The 24,099-nt window shown below is 37.5% G+C and overlaps 4 protein-coding genes and 1 long non-coding RNA gene across 8 annotated transcripts in view; 3 read left to right on the top strand and 2 right to left on the bottom strand.

The window, feature by feature from the left end:
- Positions 1-396: 396 nt before the first annotated feature.
- On the top strand, positions 397-4,181 carry LOC139818922 (uncharacterized). 2 transcript variants are annotated; one of them, XM_071787963.1, is made up of 5 exons: positions 397-677; positions 1,240-2,144; positions 2,352-2,616; positions 2,779-3,218; positions 3,576-4,181. In XM_071787963.1, the coding sequence occupies exons 2-4, from the start codon at positions 1,294-1,296 to the stop codon at positions 3,181-3,183; spliced, it is 1,521 nt and encodes a 506-aa protein (XP_071644064.1). In that variant the 5' UTR covers positions 397-677; positions 1,240-1,293; the 3' UTR covers positions 3,184-3,218; positions 3,576-4,181. The 2 variants fall into 2 exon arrangements, with proteins under 2 accessions (XP_071644064.1, XP_071644063.1); XM_071787962.1 differs by having other exon boundaries at positions 2,352-3,218.
- Positions 3,576-14,787, top strand: LOC139818919 (arylsulfatase B). The gene is made up of 9 exons (XM_071787959.1): positions 3,576-3,687; positions 8,386-9,339; positions 10,301-10,460; positions 10,790-11,016; positions 11,469-11,712; positions 11,908-12,065; positions 12,353-12,644; positions 12,976-13,319; positions 13,548-14,787. Exons 2-9 carry the CDS (start codon positions 9,214-9,216, stop codon positions 13,782-13,784), a joined length of 1,788 nt encoding a protein of 595 aa, XP_071644060.1. The 5' UTR covers positions 3,576-3,687; positions 8,386-9,213; the 3' UTR covers positions 13,785-14,787.
- On the bottom strand, positions 4,196-7,336 carry Idi (Isopentenyl-diphosphate delta isomerase). 3 transcript variants are annotated; one of them, XM_071787980.1, is made up of 3 exons: positions 6,457-7,336; positions 5,541-5,844; positions 4,196-5,100 (listed from the first exon to the last, which is right to left on the bottom strand). In XM_071787980.1, exons 2-3 carry the CDS (start codon positions 5,817-5,819, stop codon positions 4,639-4,641), a joined length of 741 nt encoding a protein of 246 aa, XP_071644081.1. In that variant the 5' UTR covers positions 5,820-5,844; positions 6,457-7,336; the 3' UTR covers positions 4,196-4,638. The 3 variants fall into 3 exon arrangements, with proteins under 3 accessions (XP_071644081.1, XP_071644083.1, XP_071644082.1); XM_071787982.1 differs by lacking the exon at positions 6,457-7,336 and adding an exon at positions 6,269-6,287; XM_071787981.1 differs by lacking the exon at positions 6,457-7,336 and adding an exon at positions 6,006-6,259.
- LOC139818936 (uncharacterized) overlaps positions 13,260-24,099 on the bottom strand; it is a 28,418-nt gene continuing 17,578 nt past the window's right edge. Inside the window, exon 3 of the long non-coding RNA XR_011733558.1 lies at positions 13,260-13,362. This is a non-coding gene — a long non-coding RNA (uncharacterized lncRNA). The remainder of the gene's footprint in view (positions 13,363-24,099) is intronic.
- LOC139818920 (arylsulfatase B) lies at positions 15,687-20,687 on the top strand. Its single transcript, XM_071787960.1, has 8 exons — positions 15,687-16,048; positions 16,571-16,730; positions 17,154-17,380; positions 17,648-17,909; positions 18,706-18,863; positions 19,068-19,359; positions 19,573-19,853; positions 20,095-20,687. The coding sequence occupies exons 1-8, from the start codon at positions 15,920-15,922 to the stop codon at positions 20,308-20,310; spliced, it is 1,725 nt and encodes a 574-aa protein (XP_071644061.1). The 5' UTR covers positions 15,687-15,919; the 3' UTR covers positions 20,311-20,687.

The raw sequence follows: 24,099 nt of genomic DNA, 5'->3' as shown, positions 1-24,099 counted from the left end.
TTCTAATTTACATGGAGCTTATAGACTATACAATAAACAATACCTGCCGCATTATAACGCAAGAAAAAGGGAGAGAACATTACGTGGCTGTCTTCGTCCTACATTTAGCCCTGATCCACTCTGATTTAATTTCCAGAAATCGAATCATCTATTGAAAACGTGAACTCCTCTATTAAATAAAGCTTCTTCATTTCTAATTTGTTTTAAAAACAATATAAATGCCAACAGTACGCGGTGTTCCCAAAACGGTCACCTATTTAAGTACTAACCACGCTCAACGTTGCTTGACTTGAGTGATTGGACGAGAACTGTAGAGTACCAACGCAACGTGATTTGATCTGTTTTAAAAACTATATTGTTATTCCCCCAAGGACATATTCCCCCACGGACAAACTGGTTTGTCGTTGAACAGTTCGGCCGCAGGGGGGAAGTGATCCGCGCAGTTCCGTGAGCTCACGTGGGCAACCGGGCAACCGGCTTCGAAACCACAGCATCGTTTCGGCAATCACGTCCGCATATCCGTTTTCGAAGATTTTTCACTTCGGACAGCAAGCAGCGAAAACTGAACTTGGAGGATGAAAAAATGTTGAGCCACATAATAGACAAAGCATTTGCCGTTACGTTGCCGGCTATGCGGTGATTTATTTGTATCCAGAGAAGACTTCTCAAGTCCATCGGTAATATAATTCGCGAAGCAAATTGTTTTTAATAAATAAGATCTGACAGTCTGCACGTACTCGTGAAAATCGAAAAGCATCATCGTCCACGAGAATTTTAGAACCAAATTTTCGACAAGTCCATTTGTTTTATTAGAAACGATTATTGTTTATATATTTAATCTGTACTTAAGTATTATTACATAAAAATAACGGATTGAAAGAAATTAATGTAAACTCATGTTTCATTCGCTTGAATTTTAAATAATATGAAGATTACAGTCCGCTAGAAGGGAATGACCGTCAAATATATAATGCTTTTCTTCTCTATAGTTTTGTTACTTGGAAAGCATGTAGAATATTATAATATACAATCAAATCGAAATTAAAATAAAATTTAAGGATATAAAATACATAAACTAATGCAATTCTTATATAAATAATAAATTTAAATTTCTCCATTAAAATATTCTCTAAAATTATGCATAATGCATAAATTTCAAGTCTATAAATAGATCTTTTATCTTCAACGTCGGGTATTTTTTATGGCATGTTAATTTCACATTTTTAACTGAATTTTCAGCTGCGTGCAAGTGGTTTGAACACGTGGGATCAGGTTATTCGTAAATTGGAGGAGATGACGAGGCGAATGAGTGACGTGCAGTCGGGCACGTCCTCGCCGTCGTCCTTTAGCAACAAGGATCAAGAGATCCATCACCTACAGAAGTTCCTAAAGGAGAAGGACAAGGTAATCAGGCAGATGAGCGATGATAGCAAGAGTTTGCAGCGAGCACTGGAGACTATAAAAAGCAAAATGAAAGAATCGGGTAATATTGTGGAACTGAGAAGAGAATTGAAGGAAGAACGTAGGCTGAACGAGGAACTGAGAGATACAGTGCAGAGGTTGCAGAAGGAGTTGCAAGACTTGCAAGATGTATCTGCGCGACGCTCGCAGGAGAATAGCGATATCGAGGACATGGTCCAGCAAGCATTGCATATCTCTGTACGATTGGATAAGCAACTTATGCAGGTAATTAAGAATGATGAAGTCGTGGATGGAATAGCAACCGAAGATCAAAGGACGAATATACGCAAGGACAACGAATTAGTAAGGAGATTAGAGGATGATTTAGAGATCGAACCAGATATAACGAGACATCAGATCGCTGAGTACGAGGATCGTATCCTGCAACTGAAAGCGGATTTGACAGAGGAGACGAAGAAGGTGGTTAAATTGGACAAAGAACTTATATCAGAGAGGAACGCGGTGGAGTTCTTGAAGACGCAGATAGAAGAACATCGTCGGATGGCGGAATTAAAACAAATACGGGAGAATAAGTTAATCGAGTTCTTGCAGACAAAGTTGAAAGCCTCTCTAGAGAACGAGGAGAAACTCCATAATGATCTAGCATCGATGAATATGGAAGTCGAAAATGCCAGTAGAAACTTGCCGAACTTTGCTGCAATTGTTCAAAATGAATCGGACAGGTACGCGTTAATTTTTAATTTATTTTCTAAATTTTTATTAATTTTACATATTAGTTACGTCTATCTGCCTATAATCTTTTCTCGGCAAACATTGATATCTCTGCCGATAGAATTTAATTACATTTTAGCAAAACAAGATAACCACAAGAGATTGAAGTTGTTCCGTAAGCAATATTTTGTTTCCTAATCTTTCTTTTCATATTTAAGAACGAGCGAAAATCTTGAGGAAAGCCGCGAACATAATGCGGAACTACGAGAGGATATGGAGAACGAAATGAGTATAAAATACGAGAAGTTAGAGATCCCAATGGAGGAACGAGAAAGACTAATCAACAGCCTAGCGTTGACCAACGGACTGAAAAAAATCCTAGAGGTGGATCTGGGGAGAACTACAGAGGAGTTGACACTGGCATCGAATCATTCTCCGGCCCGTGAGAGAAAGGACGACAATGTCAGTCAAAACAATAATCAGGTACATTATTTTTATGAAACCTATAAAACTAAAGCGATTGAAAGAAAACAAGTACAGACGATAGGTGCACAGCCCGCACCTAGAGTCATAATAATACCACTATCCACGAGCACATCGGTTACACCAAAAGTGCCGATCCTACCACGACTTGTAAACGTGCAGATGGTAGGAGCAGGTCAAAGTGCAGTATCACGTGCAACATCTACATCCAAGATTGACAAGAAACGTCATGCGGCGAACGAACAACAGCCAGAATCCAGCCGAGAGAAGAAAAAATACGAGAACCACGAGAAGCGATTGTATAAAATACAATCCGTTCAAAAAGTTAGACCGCCATCCAAAATTTCAACCAGGGTAAAGGCGAAGAAAGCCCTCGAATTAATTAAGAAGCAAATGCAAGAAGCGAGCAGCGATAGCGAGCTGAGTGAGGATGAGAGGAGCATCGAGCAGCGGCAACCTACTGAACCTACCCAACCTATCAAAAGCCCGAACTCGTCCAAGAAGCAGATCTTGAGCAAGAGCGGGGCGTGTATAATATACAATGTACCAGCCAAATCAGGACCCTGACGAGGTGCCACCTGTGCAGTCCGAACAATAATCAGGTATATTATTTTTATAAAACCTATAAAGATTTGAAAGATGATTATATCGAAAATCTTGAATAAATATCTAAAAAGGATAAGCATTATTCAACAAGAAAGTATGCGCTTCTAATTAAGAAATATTACATGTTCCATTGTTTAGTTTTGTTAGAGAAAATATTATCTTACTGAAATTATGATCGGTAGATCAGTTAGCTCAATCAATCACTGACTCAAAAATCAGATTTTTCTATTTGTCAATGTGATTACATTTAAATTAGTTCGACTGTTTGGTTAAATACGAAATGTACTTCTCGCATTTTATTTTAATTAATTATTAAAATTATTATGCATTATATATCGACGTGTATGTTTCAGTGGAAGTAGCGAGCAGTATTAATCCAAGAAGTAAGAAATTTCCACACTCAAAGAGACATTCCGCTCAGTCATGGCAGAGTCTGGTACTAGTCATGTTATGATAACATTATAGGTATATTTTTAAACTATGTAGAAGTTTAGCTGTACAGTGTTAATATTTTGACTATCATGTTCGAATATGTCGAATATGTCATACAGTTCAGGTTTTTTTTTAATGGCTGCGCGATTTTTTAATTCTTTTAGATTTTTGGAAAAGTAAATATATTCGAAATGTGATTAATTTTGGATCCCTAAATATGTAGATTTCGACATCTTAAGATCTTAGTTAAATAATGAAAATTAATTAGCGTTTTTCTATCAAATTATAAAATTCTTGAAAATTTAAATTTTCTTATTGATACACTGCATTTGATATACTCGCGTTTTTGAAGTGGTTGAATCTTTGCAATGTGAAGTTGTCCGATTCTACTTTATCATTTATTATATTTATCATTTTTGATGAACGCGTTCTGTGTATTATGTGATTAAATGGCAATCGTCGACGATCGATCTGCATGGGATTTCTATTTCCGTTGCGTTTTTTAGTATATATATTAATATATAGAAGCAATGCGAATTAATAAATGTAGAATAATAAATTTATTTCCTTACAATTCATACATGATGTTTAACAAAATACGTGTACACTTAGCAACAATAAACGCTTAAGTTACAACATACGTCTAAGTGAGCTCTTAATCTTTTACAAAAATTTAGAAACGATTCAGAAACTCAGATCAATTCGATTAAAAATTATATACACCCGCTCGCCTTTATATCTAGAAAAGTTACCGTTCTTCAAATACCAGGGTTCCACAATGTATGTATATCTAAAATATTTAAGTTGAGAAAATGCAGGTACAAACGTATCCCATAAACTTAAGTTCATAAATCTAAACCCATTTTTTGATTCTTAGAAATATAAATTACGGGAATAATTATTTTAAAGACTTGGATAATATGCACTCTCAGACCAGTTTTGCTTTGGTAACAAGACCCAAGTATACGGATCAACGTATACGGATCAATCCTTCAACATGGTTACATTCTGATGATCTTGCATTTTACTTAAGTTATGTAAATTATCCCACCAATGCAGTAGTTTAAATTTGTAGATCAGACGGAACCATGGTGTCAGCAACGACGTGGTCTTCATAAAATTGTCTATCTCCGATCGCGACACCCATCGAGTCTCGCTCACTTCGTCAGGATTAGGCTTTATGGTGATGTTATCTCGTTGCAGAAACATTATGTAATCGATCTCGTGTTCACCCCAACGATCGTTGCTGGGCGCTTGATAGCGAATTCTTGTCAGGTAAAATAAATCGGAAGGTTTGATCTCGCTGCTAGGTATGCCCAGCTCGTAGCCGAGCCTTCTTATCGCGGCTCTGCGCACCCCCATAGCGTTTTCTTCTTCCGTTTCGTCAGGAATCTCGGCTAACGGATGGCTGCAGCACGTATTTGTATAGTAATCCGGGAATGTTATCTATAACATAGATTTACGTCATATAAATTGTGCATATATATATATTGACATTTGCAGAAATACAAGGATAATTGTTTTGCACTAAGAATTTTGTTTTAATTCAAGATTTAAAACAGACATTTTTTCAGTTCCTAAAATATTTAATATCACATGTTAGAAAGTCGACACGAGAAACAAAACTTGTGAATCCCATTCAAAGACTAAAAGAATATTAGCTCCAATATAATCTCTCTCAAAAGAATGTTAGTTTTTTTTAATTCATTACAGAATATACAAGTTTACTATCAATTTCTACAGGTTTTTATGGAAAAGTCTTGTATTTTCAACTAAATCGTTCAATAACTTTCACTAGAGCCTGATTATACCATTTTTACTTCCTTAGCTAAAATACATATTTAAAATTATATTTAAAAATAGCAAGCATGAAAGTGTGTTCTCACCTTAACATTTGACCGTTTCTGGAGTAACAATTCTCCTTTACTATTGAACAGAAAGACGCTGAACGCCCTGTGGAGCGGGACACATCCCTCCGTATCGATCTCATGACAAGCTTGCTTGGTGGCTTCACCGACGGGTCGGTCCAGCTTGTCCACAAGGATACAGCGTTCCTTTAAAGCGGCCCTTTGCAACGGCGCTACTTGCGCTGTTCCAAGATCTTTCTCCACAATCGCCGTTACCCTGTGCATGATACCGTTGAGATTCCTGTACGTCTTGATCATCACCAGTCAGCTGCCCGCCGAATGACTGGAAACATGAACATGCATGATATATTTATCTTATCTCGTATATGATTTATTCGTAGAAGAAAATGGTGACGTGTTACGTCGAATATTCGGTTGACGACAAAGAATGAGAGGTGGGAATTAATTGACATGAGGAGCAAGAACGTGCACGTGTGTACGTACCACGTGGTACGACACGTCGAGAAGACGATCGGTCCCGGCAGCGTTTACGAGCGTCGTCCGAAACTCCGAATCTCTGAGCGGGTGGGATAAATTCCGGCTAATCGCGAACCGTTCATCTACATGTGAGACTTGCGTGAGAGTGACGTCGAGAATGACGCCCGGCGACGAACGGGAATTCCTTCGCGAGTCGCGACCTAGAATGCGATCGTCCGATCGACCGTGCAATTGCGAACGATCGCTTGTCGCCCTTCACTTTCACATACTTCCATTCATCGCCCCAAGTCGGGTCCCGCGTCGAATGATCGTTCGACGCGCATGCGGTGCATGACGCAGTGAATGAGTGAATTCGGCATCGATCGCGTAATAATTTTTCACTTTCACACACAGCAGCTTACTCGAATTCCGACCGTGAATTTCTTCGTGAATCACATCATCTGTTTGGATCACTAACCTCAAATTTGATTTCTACAGCTGAATTGTTCGGACTTGTCGCCTTTCCTCTTTTCCTCTCCAACATTTAATTAAATACCCATTTCATTTTAATTTAAACGCGAAAATTTGAATATTGATGCTTTCCTGCGAGACGCAGAGAGAACATGACACCGTAATCAACACGGAATGCACGGAATGCACTTTACAGCTAATCTCTCGCATCACTTATTCTTTCTTCTTTTTTCCTACCAACGTCTAATTATGTTTCTATCAAATTTTACATGTGATTTCACGTCTGATTGTCTGAAGACACTATCAGAAAACGTATCCTTATCTAGGGCCGATATTCATTTTCATTACTAAATAATTATAATTCGTGAACGTTAAAAAGTTACAAACTGTATTATCGACGGCTGATTCAACATGACCCGTCGGTTAATTTATAGTTAACAAATGTATGAGAAAAATATTCAACAGTTTACAGAGAGGCAGCTGTTTCGTAATAGAATAGAATAGAAAAAAGAAGGAACGGGACGGAGAGAGGGGCTGAATAATTCTCTCCAAAGCCCGCAAAGGCCTATTCGCGATCCGAATTTGCGGGTCCAAAGGTGCGATCCACTTGGCGCTCCAAGCTCCAGACGCTCTTAGAAACATTTCATCCTTGTTGTTTGTCAAATGTCAAACGAACAAAATGATTCTAGGTCGCGAAGGAATTCCCGTTCGTCATATTTTCGACATCACTGATCACTCTCGTATGTAAATCAACGTTCCGCGATTGGCCCGTTCGCTCAGAGACGGGATTCTGTAACTCCGATCCTCTCGACGTGTCGTGCCACGTGGTACGTATATTTACATACACGTGCACGTCCTTGCTCCTCGTGTCAATTAATTCCCACCTCTTGTGCGGTTTTGTCGTCAACCGAATATTCGACGTAACCTTCTTCTACGAATAAATTTCCCGCATATGCGAGATAAGATAAATATTATTGCATGCACGTTCATGTATCCAGTTCTTGCTCGTTATTCGGCGGGCAGCTGGTTGACGATGATCAAGGATGAGGATCAAGGCGTACAGGAATTTCAATGGTATCATGCACAAGGTAACTATTAGGGTAACGGCGTTTGGAGAAAGATTTTGGAACAGCGCAAGTATAGCGCAAAGAAACGCTGTATCCTGGACAAGCTGGACAGACCTGTTGGTGAAGCTGGGTGAAGCCACCAAGCAAACTTGTGACTTGTCATGAGATCGATACGGATGTCGAGAGATGCCTCCCGCACTCCACAGGGCGTTCAGCGTCCTTTTGTTCAATAGTAAAGGAGATAATTGTTACTCCAGAAACGATCGAGTGCTAAAGTGAGAACTCCCCTTTCATGCTTTCCACTTTTAAATATAATTTTATATTTTAGCTAAAGAAGTAAAAATTGAATAATCAGGTTTCAGTGAAATTTATTGAATGATTTAGATGAAAAAACTTTTCCATAAAAACCTGTAAAAATCAATTGTAAGGTTGTATATTCTATAATGAATTAAAAAACCAACATTCTTTTAATTATATATTCTTTGAATTGGATTCACGTTTTTGTTTATCGTGACTTTCTAACGTGTGATATTAAATATATTTTAGAAATCGTAAAAATGTTTGTTTAAAAGCTTGAATTAAACAAAATTCTTAGTGCGAAACAATCGTCCTCGCATTTCTGCCAATGTCCAATATATGCGTTTCTTGTTGTAAAGTGTACACATATTTTGTTAAACATCATGTATGAATTGTAAGGAAATAAATAAATTTATTATTCTACATTTATTAATTCGCATCGCTTCTATATATATCTGTCTACAATATCTTTAATTTCCACATCTTTCCTAATTAATTTATTTTCGTATTTTTTCATATTCCCATGACTATAATTCGTCACATTGTTTCCGGACCGTGAACTACATTTACAGCTCTTAACGAGCGACTTCTTCATTATTTTGTCAATTTTAAAGGATGCCGTTGCGTAGATGTAAGTATGCGCTCATTTAACCGTCCGCTTGAGGCGTTCCCAATTATTTGGACGTCTTAATCAGTACGTCACTCGTTGCGTCAACGATATCTATCATTGTAGCGAAAGCCGCTTTTTAAAATATTCTAAAAATTTTATGCCATATTAATAGCTGTGATATAATCTTAGTAATCGTGCTATATATTTTCAGTAACGCCAGGTTAAAAAATTTTAATTTTATATGATAATATATATTGTTAATTTCTTTTAATTTTCAACTTATATATTTTTGACTATAGAACCTCAGACATAAGAACGAAGGAGTCCTGCGTTCTTCTCCTCTAACGCTTCTCTCTTACATTACGTTTTCTAAAGTCTACGCGATCGTATAAGCAGTCGCGGGGGGAATTAGATAAGTAGAGAAAATGGGTTGTAAGACGAGAAGCAACCCAGTTTAAGACACGTTATCCTCGTCATTATCGCGATTATTAGTACATCTTCCTTTCCCTTCCTTAGTTCCCTCTCGCCTTGATCCATTCATGACGCGTTCTTTCGTGGGTGGGCTATATAAACGTGTTTGTGTCTTCTCTATGCTCCTTTGTATTACGCGAGAGCTCGTCGATATACATATGCCGTATGAATAATGTACCCTCCTTTTGTTTACGCGAATATCGCTGTCGAGTGACGCGAAAAGTGCAAAGAAGAGGCCGCGTGGACATAGAGTGAAGTTTTATTTCTCTTCCTCTCTCAGCACCCCTGAATATCCGAAAATCTTTAAATCGTCACGAAGATGGTGCGTTTAATGATAATACGGGCTGATATTTATCACGTTTTATGCCTTTTTTTGTTCCTTGGGACTACATTTGGCCTGCATGAAACGGCACCGAATATAATCGTCTTGATGGCTGATGATCTGGTAAGACATTGATAAAAATGAAGATACCGATGTTTCACTTGACAATTGTTTTATAAAAATATTAAGATAAATAAATTAATATATATATATATTTTTTTTTAACTAATCCTTCTCTCTCTCTCTCTCTCTCTTTCTTTTTCTAATTTTTGAGATTAGCATTTATTAAATTCTTTTCTGTTCTTTTCTATCCGTACTTTGTCTTTTCACAAAAAGTTTAAAATTTATTAAAGAGGCGAAGAGATTAGAAATATCATACCTATTCTTAACAAAAATTTAGATATTTAAATGTACTCTACAGGCATTTGCAGGAGTTTTATAGGATTTTATTATATAAAAGTAGAAAGAAACAGAAGGAAAAGGAAAATTTTTGAAAAATATATGGAGATTAATGTCTGCGAAAACAAATTCTTTTTTTAATGCATTTTGATTCATCTGTTTTATAGAATACTTGAAACATTTGCAGATGTTCGAAATTATTTTTATCTTGTATGTAACGGTTTGCATAAACTTTCATTTACTACTTGCGTTACTCGCGCTTGCCTGACGTACTCAATTCAGCACGATTAATTTACATAAAAGTATCCCGGATTAAAATTATCCTTAGTTTAGGTAATTATCGTAGCTTACGTATTTTATCTACGCCTCCGCAATCAACAAGTACGCACGTCGTAAACTGTGACTCATTCCGACTACACGACAGAATGCTAATTCCTGCACACGCCTATTACGACTTAATTCGATCACGTAATTTCGATATGCTGAACTTCCGGTGCGAGAAAAATATTTTATACGTACACATGTAAATATATAGCGCTTATTGTCAGACGCTCCTCTTATAATTATCTGTTAATTACCGAATTATTAATACTTTGCAGTGATTATTAATTAATTCTCATTATATATATACTTTTATATATATAGATTATACGTGCTGACAGACAATAACGCTCAAAATTTTCAGGGATGGAACGACGTCGGTTTCCACGGCTCTAATCAGATACCTACCCCGAACATAGACGCCCTAGCGTATAACGGAATTATATTAAATAGACATTACGTCTTGCCGTCTAGCACACCTTCCAGAACCGCGTTTTTCACCGGAAAGTATCCGATGCGTATGGGTATGTATTATTCATTGCTTTATACACAATAAACTTTCTTTACATACGTTACAAAGTTTTTTTTCGAAAAAACAGATTCCAGCGCCAGCTTTTTTCCTCTACTTTTTTTAATCGAAGAGGTCAGATTTTATTTCTTTTTTTTTATACCGCAAAGTTTTACGACATTTACGATGTGACTGCGTCTGAGCGACAAAAAGACATACGCGAATAACGCAACAATTTAACGCGCATTTAAGGAGATGATAATGAGGCAATGCGCACGATGACGTCGTGCATTAATGCAGCATCCGAAATACTCTTGTATACAGCCTGTGTCTTGTTTGGTACAGGTATGCAGGGGGAGGATATACAGGGTGGCGAACCCAGAGGACTACCCCTCAGCGTGAGGATCTTGCCGGAACACTTGCGGGGACTAGGGTACACGACAAAGCTGATCGGGAAGTGGCATTTGGGGTACCACACGCCTCAGCACACGCCCTTGCACCGTGGCTTCGATTCCTTTCTTGGCTTTTACAATAGTCATGTTTCGTATTATGACTACAAGTACTCATATCAGGTACATATCCCGATCGAGAAGATCGCAAAAATCAAAACGGATGTCTTTTCTTTCTAAATTCTTGTCTCTTTCGCATGTTTTATTAACGATCTAATTTTCTACATAAAAATTGCAATAAAAATTACTTAAAATAAGATGAATACAAAAATCATTATTGTCGACAATTAGTCTCAGAAGCTAAACTGATTAACTCTATTTTTTATAAATTTCTCAATTTTTGTACCAGAGCGCATGATTAATAGTTTACAACTTTGTCAATATTCTCTACTTTTTAATGTATTTAATTAGCCTGGCTTTTGAGAAGGCTCACACACTGATTCTCTCTGTCTTTTTATTCATCTTCTCTATAAACTGTATATCTAAGTAATTTTTATTATATTTTTCTATGCAAGACTTAATTTTTATTATATATCGTTGCTGTTATTTTGTTGTTTTCTTTACATGTATATCAGAATATGAGCGGGTATGATATGCATCGTGGCGATGCTCCGGCTTACGGCTTAACCGACAAGTATGTGACGGACCTTTTCACCGATGAGGCAGTTAGGATTATCCAGGGTCACGACCCGTCTCGGCCGCTCTATCTCCAAATATCGCATCTCGCTGTTCACGCGCCTCTCGAGAACCCGCAAGATTACGATCACTACGACAAGCGGTTCATGCATATCCGGGAACAAAATCGTCGCAAGTATGCCAGTGAGTACAAATTATGTGGATTATGTCGACGGCAAAAGTCGGTGGTTGTTTAACGTTGATCAATATAATTCCAATTTACAAATGAAATAAGTACCAAATATTATAATTTAGTTTAATCGTGTACGAGAATTTACGTAAGATATTTGTAAAGACTGCTTTATTCTCCCTTCAATGTCTTGTCGTTAATTTCGTTAGGGATGGTATCGAAATTAGACGATTCCGTTGGGCGCATCGTGCATACTTTGGGTAACCGGGGGATGTTAAGGAATTCGGTGGTCCTCTTCCTCACTGACAACGGTGCGGCGCCTATTGGCAAATTTCGCAATTTCGGCTCTAATTATCCCTTACGTGGTGTAAGTATTTTCAAGTCACATATACCGACTCAGATGTCAAATTGATGAAAGTCTGGACGTATACATATTCAGTCGCTACCAATTTTCGACGGTGATAATTTAAGAAAAAAAAGTAAAATTATTTACACAAACAAATATTATTATACATATATTACTGATATATTATGAAAATACCAGCGTTTTACCTAATCTATTCGAAAATTTCCCGGAGATACGCGCGAGCTTATGAGCCGCTTTGATGTTTTAAGAGACACGGCGGTATATAAGAGCGTGATTTATGATGGCAGATGAAATACACCCTTTACGAGGGTGGGGTGAGAGGAGTTGCCGTGCTGTGGTCACCAAAATTGCGTAAAGCAGCACGTGTGTGCGATGACCTGGTGCACATATCCGACTGGCTGCCAACCCTCTATGCCGCCGCTGCTGGCGATCTGACGGATTTGGGGGAGATCGACGGGGTGAATCAGTGGCGCATGTTGAATGACGGTTATCCGATAGTCAGGGACAAGCTGTTGCTGAACATCGACGAGATTTCCAAGACCGAGGGTGCCATATATAAGCAGTACAAGCTTCTTCGAGGTATTCCGTTATCGTGATTGGGCAGAATAATAATTAAATTTTCACGTGACGACGCGTAGAGACTTCTGAATAAATACTTCTTTTAGCTAAAACTTCAAAAATGAAACTTGTAATCGTAAAATACATAAATATTAAATAAATATTAACAAGATTTAATAGTAACCAGATTTCAAACTTTACGTAAAAATTTTTCAACAGTCAGTCGCAAAACTCGTAGATTTCAAGATTCATAACATTTTAATTTTTAAAATAGGAAAGATATTTTCAGTATTTAGCTCACTTATTGTTTGTAAATGCCATTCATTAACGCTCACGAAAAATTACGTCTCAGGATCGATGGAAGGTGGCCACTACGATGGATATTACCGTGACTACGAAAGAAATTATTTACCTACATATTTCAACGATTCGAAGAAAACAGCACAGGAGGAACTGCCACCCTACACCGAGACCATCCTGAAGAGCGCAGTGTCGCAGAGCATCACCTATCATCTGGGCGGTCCGGTCACTCAGCCCAGCACGATGATTCAGTTACGACGCGAAGCCATGGTCCATTGTCGATCCAATTCCACTTTATACAGAGACAATTTTTTCACTTGCAACGTGACCGAGTGCCTCTTCGATATCGAGAACGATCCTTGCGAAACGAAGAACATCGTCGAGCAATATCCGAGGGTGAGGAAACGTTCAACATTAAATCTGATGGCGCTAGCTGGAACTAAATTAAAACGGAAGTCTTAAAAGCACGAATGTGTAATCAGCGAGCATGTATCTTTTAAGTTTTAATCTCGCAAACATGAAAGGCTTAAATTATGCATCGTTATTGTTGAAAGAGATCTACAGCAGCTTGCTACAGTTCAAGGTTCAAAGCATCTCATATCGGTCATTTCTCTCCTTCAACAGGTCGCTCGCGAGCTGGATCAATTTCTGGAGCAGTACGGACGCAATGTCACGATACAAGTCAAGCCGCCGGTGGACTGGCTCGCTGATCCAAGAAGGACGAACAACACGTGGGAGCCATGGATACCATCGGGCGATTCGTTTTATCCGTATAACGCGGCGGCTAAGTTGGCCGGTCTGGCATATTATCTTCACATCGGGGTCGTCCTCGTGGCGGTCGTGTGTAAAACTTTTGTTTGAACAATTATCCCGGTCGAAACGCAAACGTGTATAATACGTAATGAAATCCCGTAAGTCCGTCTAGATTCTAGATTAAGACCCACTGTCCACGGAGCGTCGATGCGTATAACATTTTACAGAATGAGTAAAAATAGCTGTCAAAATTTAGTGGAAATGGTACCATTAATTCACAAACAAAATCAATATGCACTGTCAGTACTGAAAATTTATGATATACACAACGTAAGCTATAAATTTCCAGTACTGACAGTGAATATTTAAACGCAGCCACAGTTGAACTGTGGTAAGAGTTCGATCAAACTTCATATAAAATATTTTGAAATTCGGCGCTTTAGCCACCGAGAACATGTACGCCCGGCGACCGACAATGCCATACGCCGGGCTTCATGACGAAAGCATGCAGCGACGAAAACGCGACGCTGCAGCTTCGTCGACAGATGTCTATTGCTTTACATTGGTCGCTGCATGGAAGCGTAGAGTATCTAAAGGGCCTCGCGCACAAAATTGCATAGGCTGCATATCTATAGCATAAGACCGCTAAATCAATTAGCATCTTATGTAAATTAATATAGTGACTTTATGCTGGATGCTCATTGGTTTAGCGGTCTTATGCTACGCTTATGCTAAGCTATGCATTTTGTGCGCAATGGCCTTAATACCCTATGCAGCAACGCCTCCGTGGACAGTGGACCTAATTCGTTGGCACGTGGTGTTTCGAAGTCGTATAGAGGTTAAAAAAAGTATTCCTACATTTTCGTTTTTCTGTCATGCGGTCTTTAAGAGAAGATCACATGGTACGACACGCGCCAGTGTTACAGCACGGCAACGCATAAATCGTAGACATGCTAAACGTGAGCTACGTCTGAATTAGCATTTGCATTGTTCGGCGAATTAACATTTATATTGTCAATTTTTTGTATGTACTACTGTATATGGAATTATGATGTTTTTTTTCTTTGACGCTGTAGAAACATTTGTGAATATAAAAGCATGACAAACGCGAGATAGCTTATCTTATTGCACCTTATTCGAGAACGGATGAAGCGAAAGTCGGCGCGCTGAAAGGAAGTTTTACTTTGAACAATCTAACGAAATATCATTTCATCTTTTTTTTTTTTTTTTGCTAATTGTGTCCTTTATGATAAATTAATTTGCGGTGGGATTAAGCGATCTTAAAAGCAACATTGCGTTTTTATGGAGTTTGATTCTTGTCGTTTGATCACATTATTCGGGTAAAAGGTAGACCATAGAATATATATATAGACAATATTTTTCAGTACCTTTCTTTTAATTAATATTTTATTATTAATTATATCTTGTAATAAAATAATAATTTATAATTAACCGCATTGTATGTAATCTAAGTGTACATACGCTAAACAAACGTGTGTACGTACCTTGAAATAAAATCAATATTCGGACACTTTTTTAATGTATCCTAAAGTATCCGTTATACATATATAATTCCACATGTATTAAATGCCATGTTCGTAAATTATGTATATTACTATTCGAAAACATGACAGCTAAAATAATAAACGATAAAAAAGCTGTAATAAAAGATAAAAACTAAAAGTATGTTTTTATGTACACATGTCTATATGTACATATGTATGTATATTAGGTCGCTAAAAACTGCGTGCTATCAAATGATAAGATAACATTTATCACATTGCTTCCTCAGAAAGCCTTTTGCCCTAATTATTATTAGTTATAAAGAGAAATTGTCGAGAAAGATAAATCGTTCGTCGCGTTAGAATCGTTAGATAGTCGCTAGCGCGGTAAATTTTAACGTTTCAAAATACAGTTGTGTGCAAAATAATAGCACCGGCTGAAAAAATAAAGAAAATTCTAAATTTAAAATTAATCAACTGAAAATTATTTTATTTTATTTATTAAATATACATAAATTAATAGAAATATAAAACATAATATCTCATTATTACAAAAAGATAATGAAAAAATAGAATTTTGTTAAAATTTATAATTTTCTTCATTTTTTTCAGTCGGTGCTATTATTTTGCACATCATAATTTTATAAACAGCGCATTACGACATCTGATGATTCCATTGCGCAGATTTAACGTAACTTCGGTCATTTTGCCACTGGACTGACAGAAGAACTGGTAAAAGCAATGAATTTGAACAATGTGTTGCTTGTCTTCGTACTGACAGTTTTAAGTGTCGTGTGCCTTTATTTTGATTTAATCTGCGTTTCCGTGCAGCCTGCACCTAACATTGTCGTTATTATCGCTGATGATTTGGTAAGAAATTATTTTATCCGCGTAACGAAGGTGAACTTAATGCCTTCGTAGAGTATACAGAGTCTTAGAATATCTGAATTTTAAAAAATCGATAGCAACTCGAAAAAAATATCATACGATTTAAACAGTAGCTTTATTTTAAGACCTGTGTTTTTTTGCAGCGATACATATGTATCACTGTTATCAAGAAAATTACTTAACAATAAATTAAATTCTTTAAGTCACGTATCTTTCATCGCTTTTCTGGATTTTTTTAATTATCGGAAATGTTAAACTAGATGTGTATACAATGGAAAGCTAGTTAGTGTCGCGAAATCAAGTGAGACAAGAAAACGACCAACGAACCGTTTACATTAGAATATTTGTAAGATTTTGCATTTCACGAACAGGGAAAAATATCGTCTCACTCATGTTACCAAAAATTGTTGATGTAAATCCATTTAGTATACGCATGAACCTTACGTGACTTAATCAATCTTGATAAATTATAAAACACGTCTTATATGCGTCTCAACGACTAAGGGATGGAATGACGTCAGCTTCCATGGTGCCGATGAGATTCCTACGCCGAACATAGACGCTCTCGCGTATAACGGCGTAATATTGAACCGACATTATGTGTTGCCGGTGTGCACGCCGTCGAGGACGGCTTTCCTCACCGGACAATATCCCATAAGGACAGGTAATCTATTAATTATCGCGGGTAAATGATGTGCAACGACACGGCGCGCTGCTGGATTTTATGATGCAAACCATCGCGCAACAATCTTCTTACTTCGCTTGTTGGTGCAAGATCGGCATAAGTTTTATTTATTACTTATTATTTATTAATGTGAATTGAAGACTCTAAAGTATAATCTCTCAATTCGGGATCTAGAAATATTTTAGAAAGACGCGTCAATAGAGCACGGGTGATTTCAGAGAGTTTACTCTTACAATGTTATTTATATCTATATTTTTTCGTTATTTGTATAATTTATATTTTTATTAATTCTCGAATTGTAATAACTATTATACATTAAGAAGCGCAAAAAACACTCCAAAGCTATTTGTAGAGATAAAAATTTAAAATTAGAATTTAATTTCTGAATTAATTACAACGTAGGCATGCAGGGCTATCCCTTGCAAGGAGCTGAACCTCGTGGTATACCCTTGAACTACACTCTTCTACCTGAGTACCTTCGTAGACTCGGATATACCACTCATCTCGTAGGGAAATGGCACGTTGGTTATCACACGAGAAATTTCGGACCCACCCGCCGTGGTTTTGACACTTTCTTGGGATATTACACCGGTTATATTCAATATTACAATCATACACTTCTCGAAAGTGTAAGTTTTCTATAATTAACTGTCGCTAGAGTAAAACAGCGTTATTATAATAGAAATAAAATTATAATAAAAATATTATGTCCAATATATGTATATAGTTAACGATATTATTGTAAAACCGTTTGCAACAGATAGTACATAGAGATTTGACGTTTTTCCATCACGAGCAATTTCTTTGCACAGTTATAAACATATAATATATATCTGTAATAAACATTAAATAATATACGTTATATAATATGTATAGATCGGTATGACATTTTACAGGAACAACTGGGTTACGATTTGCATCGCATCGTGGGCGACAATAACACGGTCGAATACAGATATGACTACATGACTGATCTCGTAACCGACGAGGCTGAAAGTATTATCTCGTCACACAATACCAACAAGCCCATGTATCTGCAATTAGCGCATCTTGCCCCTCATTCTAGCGACGCTGAAGACATCATGGAAGTACGCGATTGGAAAGAAACAAACGCTACTCTCGGTTACATCAAAGATTTGAACAGAAGAAAATACGCGAGTAAGTACTTTTATTCCTCTTGGTCATTTTTTTATTGTCAACGTCGTAAAAAAAAAAAAAAATATCGTCAATGTAGAATATGAATTTTACACGCGAAATCAGAAGTCGCGTCCTACTTAATTGCGATTATGAAATGATCTTTCAATTAATTCGTTTTATATTTGCAAGCAATAATAGTCAGTTTTGCTGATGCAGCAAATATAACATTTTGTTGTTGTAAATTTAGTCAGCTATATGGGCAGCAAAAATGTTTCAGTTAAAAGGATTAATGTTATTTGAAATAACTGAAACAGCTTTGTTGGATCTTTAAATTATTTTGCTGCAATAACAAATTTACTCTCTACTTTTTCTATCTCCTAATTTTATTCTCATTATGAGTATTCTCATTCATCTCTACCAGACAATTTTCTTAATAGTATTTGCTATTAACCGAATGAACTGTTCGCTTTAATAATAAATTAATATGTTTCTATAAACAAATTTACTCAGTCAGTAAAATTTTTTTATTTTATTAACAAAACAGATATTACTGTAACATCAAACGAATTATCGAAAATCTGTTTGACGTCAAATTTACAATAATAGCAACAATTTTTCTGCAACAGTTAAATTATTTTTTTCCTCTGTCTTATATATCATACTTCAAATCGTCCGATAAAAGATAATTGCTATTATCTGCTATTTCCTCATACATTATACTTCACTTTTGTTTCAATTATGATAAGAATGTTGATTGCGTGTTTGTATTTTTATTATTTAACTTTGTAACGTTTAATATTGTATGTTCTATTTTTAGGTGTCGTTTCTACGTTAGATAAATCTGTCGGTCGAGTGGTAGACGCTCTAAAGAAAAAAGACATTTTAAAAAACACAATCATAATTTTTATGGCCGACAATGGAGCGCAGACTGAAGGAGTCTACAAAAATTACGGCTCCAATTATCCACTGCGAGGGGTAAGTGCAGCTTTGTACAAATAATAATGAAACTACTGACTCTACGTTTGATTTCGCGCGCGACTAACATCGCTAATAGTAAACAGTAACACTAAATATAATATAGATTAATATTATTAAATGTGCAAAAACAGTTGTTTAGGTAAAATTACGTCTATTAAAAATTTTGAAATTGTATATAAAATTGAAACAATATATTTGCAGTTGAAATTTAGCCTGTTTGAAGGTGGCGTTCGGGGCGCGGCGTGCATCTATTCGCCCTTGATTGGTCAGTCATCGAGGGTCTCGACGCAATTGTTTCATATTACCGATTGGCTGCCGACACTATACTCTGCGGCTGGCGGTATTTCGAGTGATCTGAAACAACTGGACGGCATTGATCAATGGTCCGCGATTAAGAAAGTGAAAACTGATGAACGAAGATCGATTCTCGTAAATATTCAGGAAGGTGAGAACAGCGAGGCGGCGATAATGGGACGTTATAAACTCACTAGAGGTAAATAATCAGTAACCTTTTTTATTATTTGTTCTAACGTAATTTTGAATTCTCTCTCTCTCTCTCTCTCTCTCTCTCTCTCTCTCTCTCTCTTTCTCTTTCTCTTTACATATATTACACACATCTTTGGTTTTACCAAAAGCCCAAGATCGGTTTAAGACTAAATATATGAATAATTAATAATGAATGAATTATCCTTTTTCTTCTATACAGATAAGTCCGATTATCAGAAGCATTATAGTTATTATAGCGGTAACGATGCGTCGTATCCCAAGTACAATGTGACGAATGTGTTAGCGTCGCCAGCCGCAACAGCAATCGCGAGCGTTTCGACTAACGTGTTAACTGCAGCTAAAATAAAACAGCTCCGGAAAGAAGCTACTATAGTTTGCGAGAACCTTACGAATTCCTCCAGTTGCATGAATCGCACTTGCTTGTTCAATATCTACAAAGATCCCTGCGAAATAACAGATCTATCCTCGGAGTATCCTAAGGTGAGATTAGATAATAATATTTCACGACAAGAAACCAATTTCTGCTCTGATAAGCTAATTACGCCAATAATAATTATTGAATTACGCGTAATACGCATCTGTAATATTTGTGACTTTACCTTCGCTAGGAAAAAACAATGACTTGTATAAATATATAATTATATAAACCTCGTTTCATCTGGCGCCCGGGCGAAATGGAAGCGAGAAACGCTGTCTTAAGAAGACGTCGTTACATTTGCAGGTCGTGAAGAGATTGAGCGTGTTCATCGACAGCTATAAATCGGTCCTCATGAAGAAGCCCAATACACCCGTCGATCCGGCTGGCTTTCCGTGCCACTTTAACAACACTTGGATGCCCTGGCTGCCGGACGACTATCAGTCGATCAGCGAAATGCATTTCACGACGAGCGGAGTTACGTCGTGGCAACATAACGACTTCAATTCGACCTCGTCGTAGACCAGTATTTGCGTTTCTGCCGAGGAACTCAGCTTGAAACCAGTTTTGAGATGTCGAGACGCGTTTCAATAGATGGATCTTAAGAGTCAATTTGATAGTGACATATTCGTCACATTTTCAATCACGATTTAAACCAAGAGCTCTTCCTTCTTTCTTTTTTTTTGTCTTTGGACACGACCTGAGTTCTATTCTTCTAGCTCTTCAATAATTCTTTGAAAAAAGATCGTTCAATAAATCCTTAAGAAAAGATGTACATATTAATGGATTTTGATATTGATTGAGTATTGGGAAGAATTACATATTACTCCGAAAGTGTTCTGAGAAGATAGAAGTAACAAACAGCTTGCAAATTAATTAAAAGCAATGGTATTGTAATCATAAATAATTTTGTAAATCGTTCTAAATTATTAAATTGTAATACTTGACTTAAGAAAATTATAGTCGCAATATTTAATTATCATTAATATTTTGATGATTAAACAAACGGAATAACGGATTCCCCTAAATAGTCTATTCAAAGTCAATAAAGATTAAAGTTTCCTTTTGTCATGTATTTCTACCTGTAAAGCTTACAGACTTCAAATAATAGACAATTTTATTTTCAACGATTTCAGATCATTTTATTTCTTTGGTCGTTATTCTAGATCTTAATAAAATGTGTCCTTAACGTTCCGTTCCGCTAGCTTTGAGTCACCCTATATATCTTTATTAACGGGGTAGCGTTGACCGTTGAGGGTGGGTGGCAAAAAGTTTATCGTTGGAGGGACAAAACTCTTCTTTTCACTGACGTTATTGTATAGAGATTATGCAGATTGGATGCTGCCGTCGTGCGCGAAGAAGGTTGATATCTATTTAATTACCGGTATCGTATTAATTAATCGTGTCCATGCAAATAGACAGTTCGGAACTTTTGCGACGTCCATTTTGCTGGAGAGGGTGAAACCCACAAAGTGCCGTGAATTTTTTCTGTCTTACGTTTCTACGCATTTATTAATTATTTATCCCGCAACAATCACGCTCACGTATTTTATTTGCAGCTTTTACTTCACGACGACCAATATGCGTCTCTCGTTTATCGTTCAAACCGAATCTGCGTCGAACAGTTTGCAAATAAAGCCTAAGAAACGAGCCACGCGTTTCTTAATTAATACCACAGAGTCGCGAAAGTTATTGCGAGACACAACGGCGGGGGGGCAATAATTCTATAGTCGTCCCGCGCGCTCGTCCCTTCGCTCGCGGTCCATTTCTCATCTCGCTCTTTAATATTTCGAGCGGCCATATTCTTCTTAAACGTTTTTTAGTGCCGTTTCTCACGTGACCGCAGTGCTTTCGGACCGCGGAGAGACAGAGAATGCCGGCTCTAAATTCTAATCTAGGACCAACCAAGCGGGGCCCGCGCGCGCATTCTCCCCTCGTCTCTTCTCTCACATCCCCGAGGCTCGGCTTTACGGCTCATTTAGCAATTCGCTTATTTGTAAGAAGTCGCAGACGCGTATACGCGTACGCGTGGCTTTACGCTTTGCCCGCGTAATCACGAGAAGAGGGATGATACGACGACAAGGAAAGAAGCAAGAGAAACAAGAAGAAGCGAAAGGGAGCGGATGAGAAATAGAGAGTGAGTGACTGGACGGGACGGGGGAAGAGGTACCTTCGCGTTCTACGATCGCGGGAAGGGTTTGGAGTTTAAGTCGCTTTTAATAGCGAAGCAGCTGTCGCCGGATCCGTTTGTCCCTTTTTTATAGTCGATGTCTTCTTCGGCGAATAATGCCGGAAAATAATCTGAGACGGAGGAGCTGCTCTCTTTCTTTCGTCCAGCTAACTTTCCCGCTAATAAAGTCGTGCCTCTAACCCGTTTATTTTTGGTACAGACGCCTCATCACGATCCTTCATCTTTACTAGTCCATTACGCGTCGTCCTGATCAGCCGACGTCTTTAATTTTCCATTTCTTTTTCGTAAATATTAAAATTTAGAAGTCGGAAAAAATGAGGCAGAAGTGCGTACAATCTTGCTAATTTCAACGAAGCGAGTATTCTTTTCCATAAGCGGAACAGCTTCATCCGCGGCGAATGAGGTACATCGGGACGGAATCAAGAAAAATGAAGAGAGTTTATTCGGGATTGCGAGAGGATAATTAGACGAATGCGTTATTAACGATAAATAACGAGACAGACTTTTATGGCGCACATAATACGCGAGAAATTCCCAGGGATCCGGCGTTCGCTCATTCGTCCACGGTTCTTAAATTAATGAGGTGTAAACGCATTGCGCAAACCGCAAGTATATAAGTTAATGTGCCATTCATCCCGTAAACCGAGTGGTATAAACAGATATATTTCTACTTTTGTTCCGTGAAGTTATTGCGCGCATACTCACGCGAGGATCGCTCGCGGCGAGAAACACGCCGTTTCTCGGAATACCTTTGCAACATTGCCACGGTAATTGCACGGTGCATTTGCGCGCTACACACTTCCGAGGCTCGCGAAAGCGCAACTAACGCTTGTCATTCGATCTTTCCAGTTATCCTTACTGCGAGCAACCGAGAAGCGTTGGCATCTGCTATCTGATTTTACAGTTAGAGTAATGCAGACATTTATATCGCGATATCTTATCGAGTTGGCGGTATTAGTGGCGCGAAAAAGAAAGCTATACAGTATATTTTTATTATATAATTATTCATTTCTACAAAATTTGCAATTATCGCACAGCCTTATAATCGTAATAGATTCTCATATTTAAATCAGGTTTAATCTCGAAATAAAACACAGCTGTATACTTGACATCTAGTTAAAAAAAATTTAATTGCTTCTTATACTAGAATCTTTTCGTAAAATTTATCTCGACGTATCGCGGTTGCGCAATTTGTAGCAATAGTCTTATTCACTTCCTTAATTATCTTAAATGAGAACTTAAATTTCTATCATTTCTACCTGTTAAAGACCAAATAGTTTTCAAGAAGTTACTCTCTTTACCCGTATTAATATTAATACCGATTCTATTGATTGGCGTCCGCAATCGGCATGCCTTTTTACATCGCGGTATTTCCAGGGTTACAGCTGCGGGCGAACCCGCTTGTTGGGTTCCGCGTGCGGGACGGAGGGTGGATATAAGTCCGGGCCGAAACTTAACGACGTAATGAACGTCTGACGGAGGATTATTTATCGACGGCAACGGAGCAACGGAAGGGCCGAGCGAGGCATCGACCAAGGAGAACGGGAAGGAAGACGGACGACCGGCATCGTGGACAAAATTGGCACGGTAATTAGCGAGGGGCAAGGAGGCTGATCGCGGCTTCTTCCAATTGAAGCGCACAATACCTTGATAAAATTTCTTTGCGCTAATTGTGACGTTGATTTGTCATTGATCGACATAATGCGTGTACGTATTAGGAGAGATAATGTGCGTACGAGAAAAGAGAGTAAGCTTATAAAATTATGTAAAATTATAACAAAATATAAAAAAAAACTTTAACGTAGACTTACAACGTAATTCTATATTAAAATAAAAATAATTACTTATTTTTACATAAAAGATGTATTCTTATTAAATAAAATTCATTGAAAAGATTTAATATTGAAGATGCACTATTGGGTAAATCACGTTAAGTATAATTGAGTCTACTCAAAAAGCTCAGATAGATTCAATACGACGATTCCTTCCTATAACGACAATTTCTTTATGGACACATCTATTATATACGTGGTCAATACTCGTTTGAATCCGATCAACAAATCGGAGCGAGATAGCACCGATGCTTACCAGCCTTTAAATGGTAAAGGCAGGGATAAATT

This window comes from Temnothorax longispinosus, chromosome 9, assembly GCF_030848805.1.
Source record: "Temnothorax longispinosus isolate EJ_2023e chromosome 9, Tlon_JGU_v1, whole genome shotgun sequence".
Lineage (NCBI taxonomy): Eukaryota > Metazoa > Arthropoda > Insecta > Hymenoptera > Formicidae > Temnothorax > Temnothorax longispinosus.
The sequence above is the reverse complement of the archived record's forward strand: the minus strand, read 5'-3'. Positions and strand labels throughout refer to the sequence as shown.

Coding starts and splice junctions, on each gene's coding strand:
- LOC139818922 (XM_071787962.1), top strand. CDS start 1,294: ATGACGAGGCGAATGAGTGACGTGCAGTCGGGCACGTCCTCGCCGTCG. Junction 2,145..2,351: donor GTTCAAAATGAATCGGACAG/GTACGCGTTAAT, acceptor TTCATATTTAAG/AACGAGCGAAAATCTTGAGG.
- Idi (XM_071787980.1), bottom strand. CDS start 5,819: ATGATCAAGACGTACAGGAATCTCAACGGTATCATGCACAGGGTAACG. Junction 5,101..5,540: donor AGAAACGGTCAAATGTTAAG/GTGAGAACACAC, acceptor TCTATGTTATAG/ATAACATTCCCGGATTACTA.
- LOC139818919 (XM_071787959.1), top strand. CDS start 9,214: ATGGTGCGTTTAATGATAATACGGGCTGATATTTATCACGTTTTATGC. Junction 10,461..10,789: donor AAAGTATCCGATGCGTATGG/GTATGTATTATT, acceptor TGTTTGGTACAG/GTATGCAGGGGGAGGATATA. Junction 12,066..12,352: donor CTAATTATCCCTTACGTGGT/GTAAGTATTTTC, acceptor TTATGATGGCAG/ATGAAATACACCCTTTACGA.
- LOC139818920 (XM_071787960.1), top strand. CDS start 15,920: ATGAATTTGAACAATGTGTTGCTTGTCTTCGTACTGACAGTTTTAAGT. Junction 17,910..18,705: donor GAACAGAAGAAAATACGCGA/GTAAGTACTTTT, acceptor TTCTATTTTTAG/GTGTCGTTTCTACGTTAGAT. Junction 19,360..19,572: donor ACGTTATAAACTCACTAGAG/GTAAATAATCAG, acceptor TCTTCTATACAG/ATAAGTCCGATTATCAGAAG.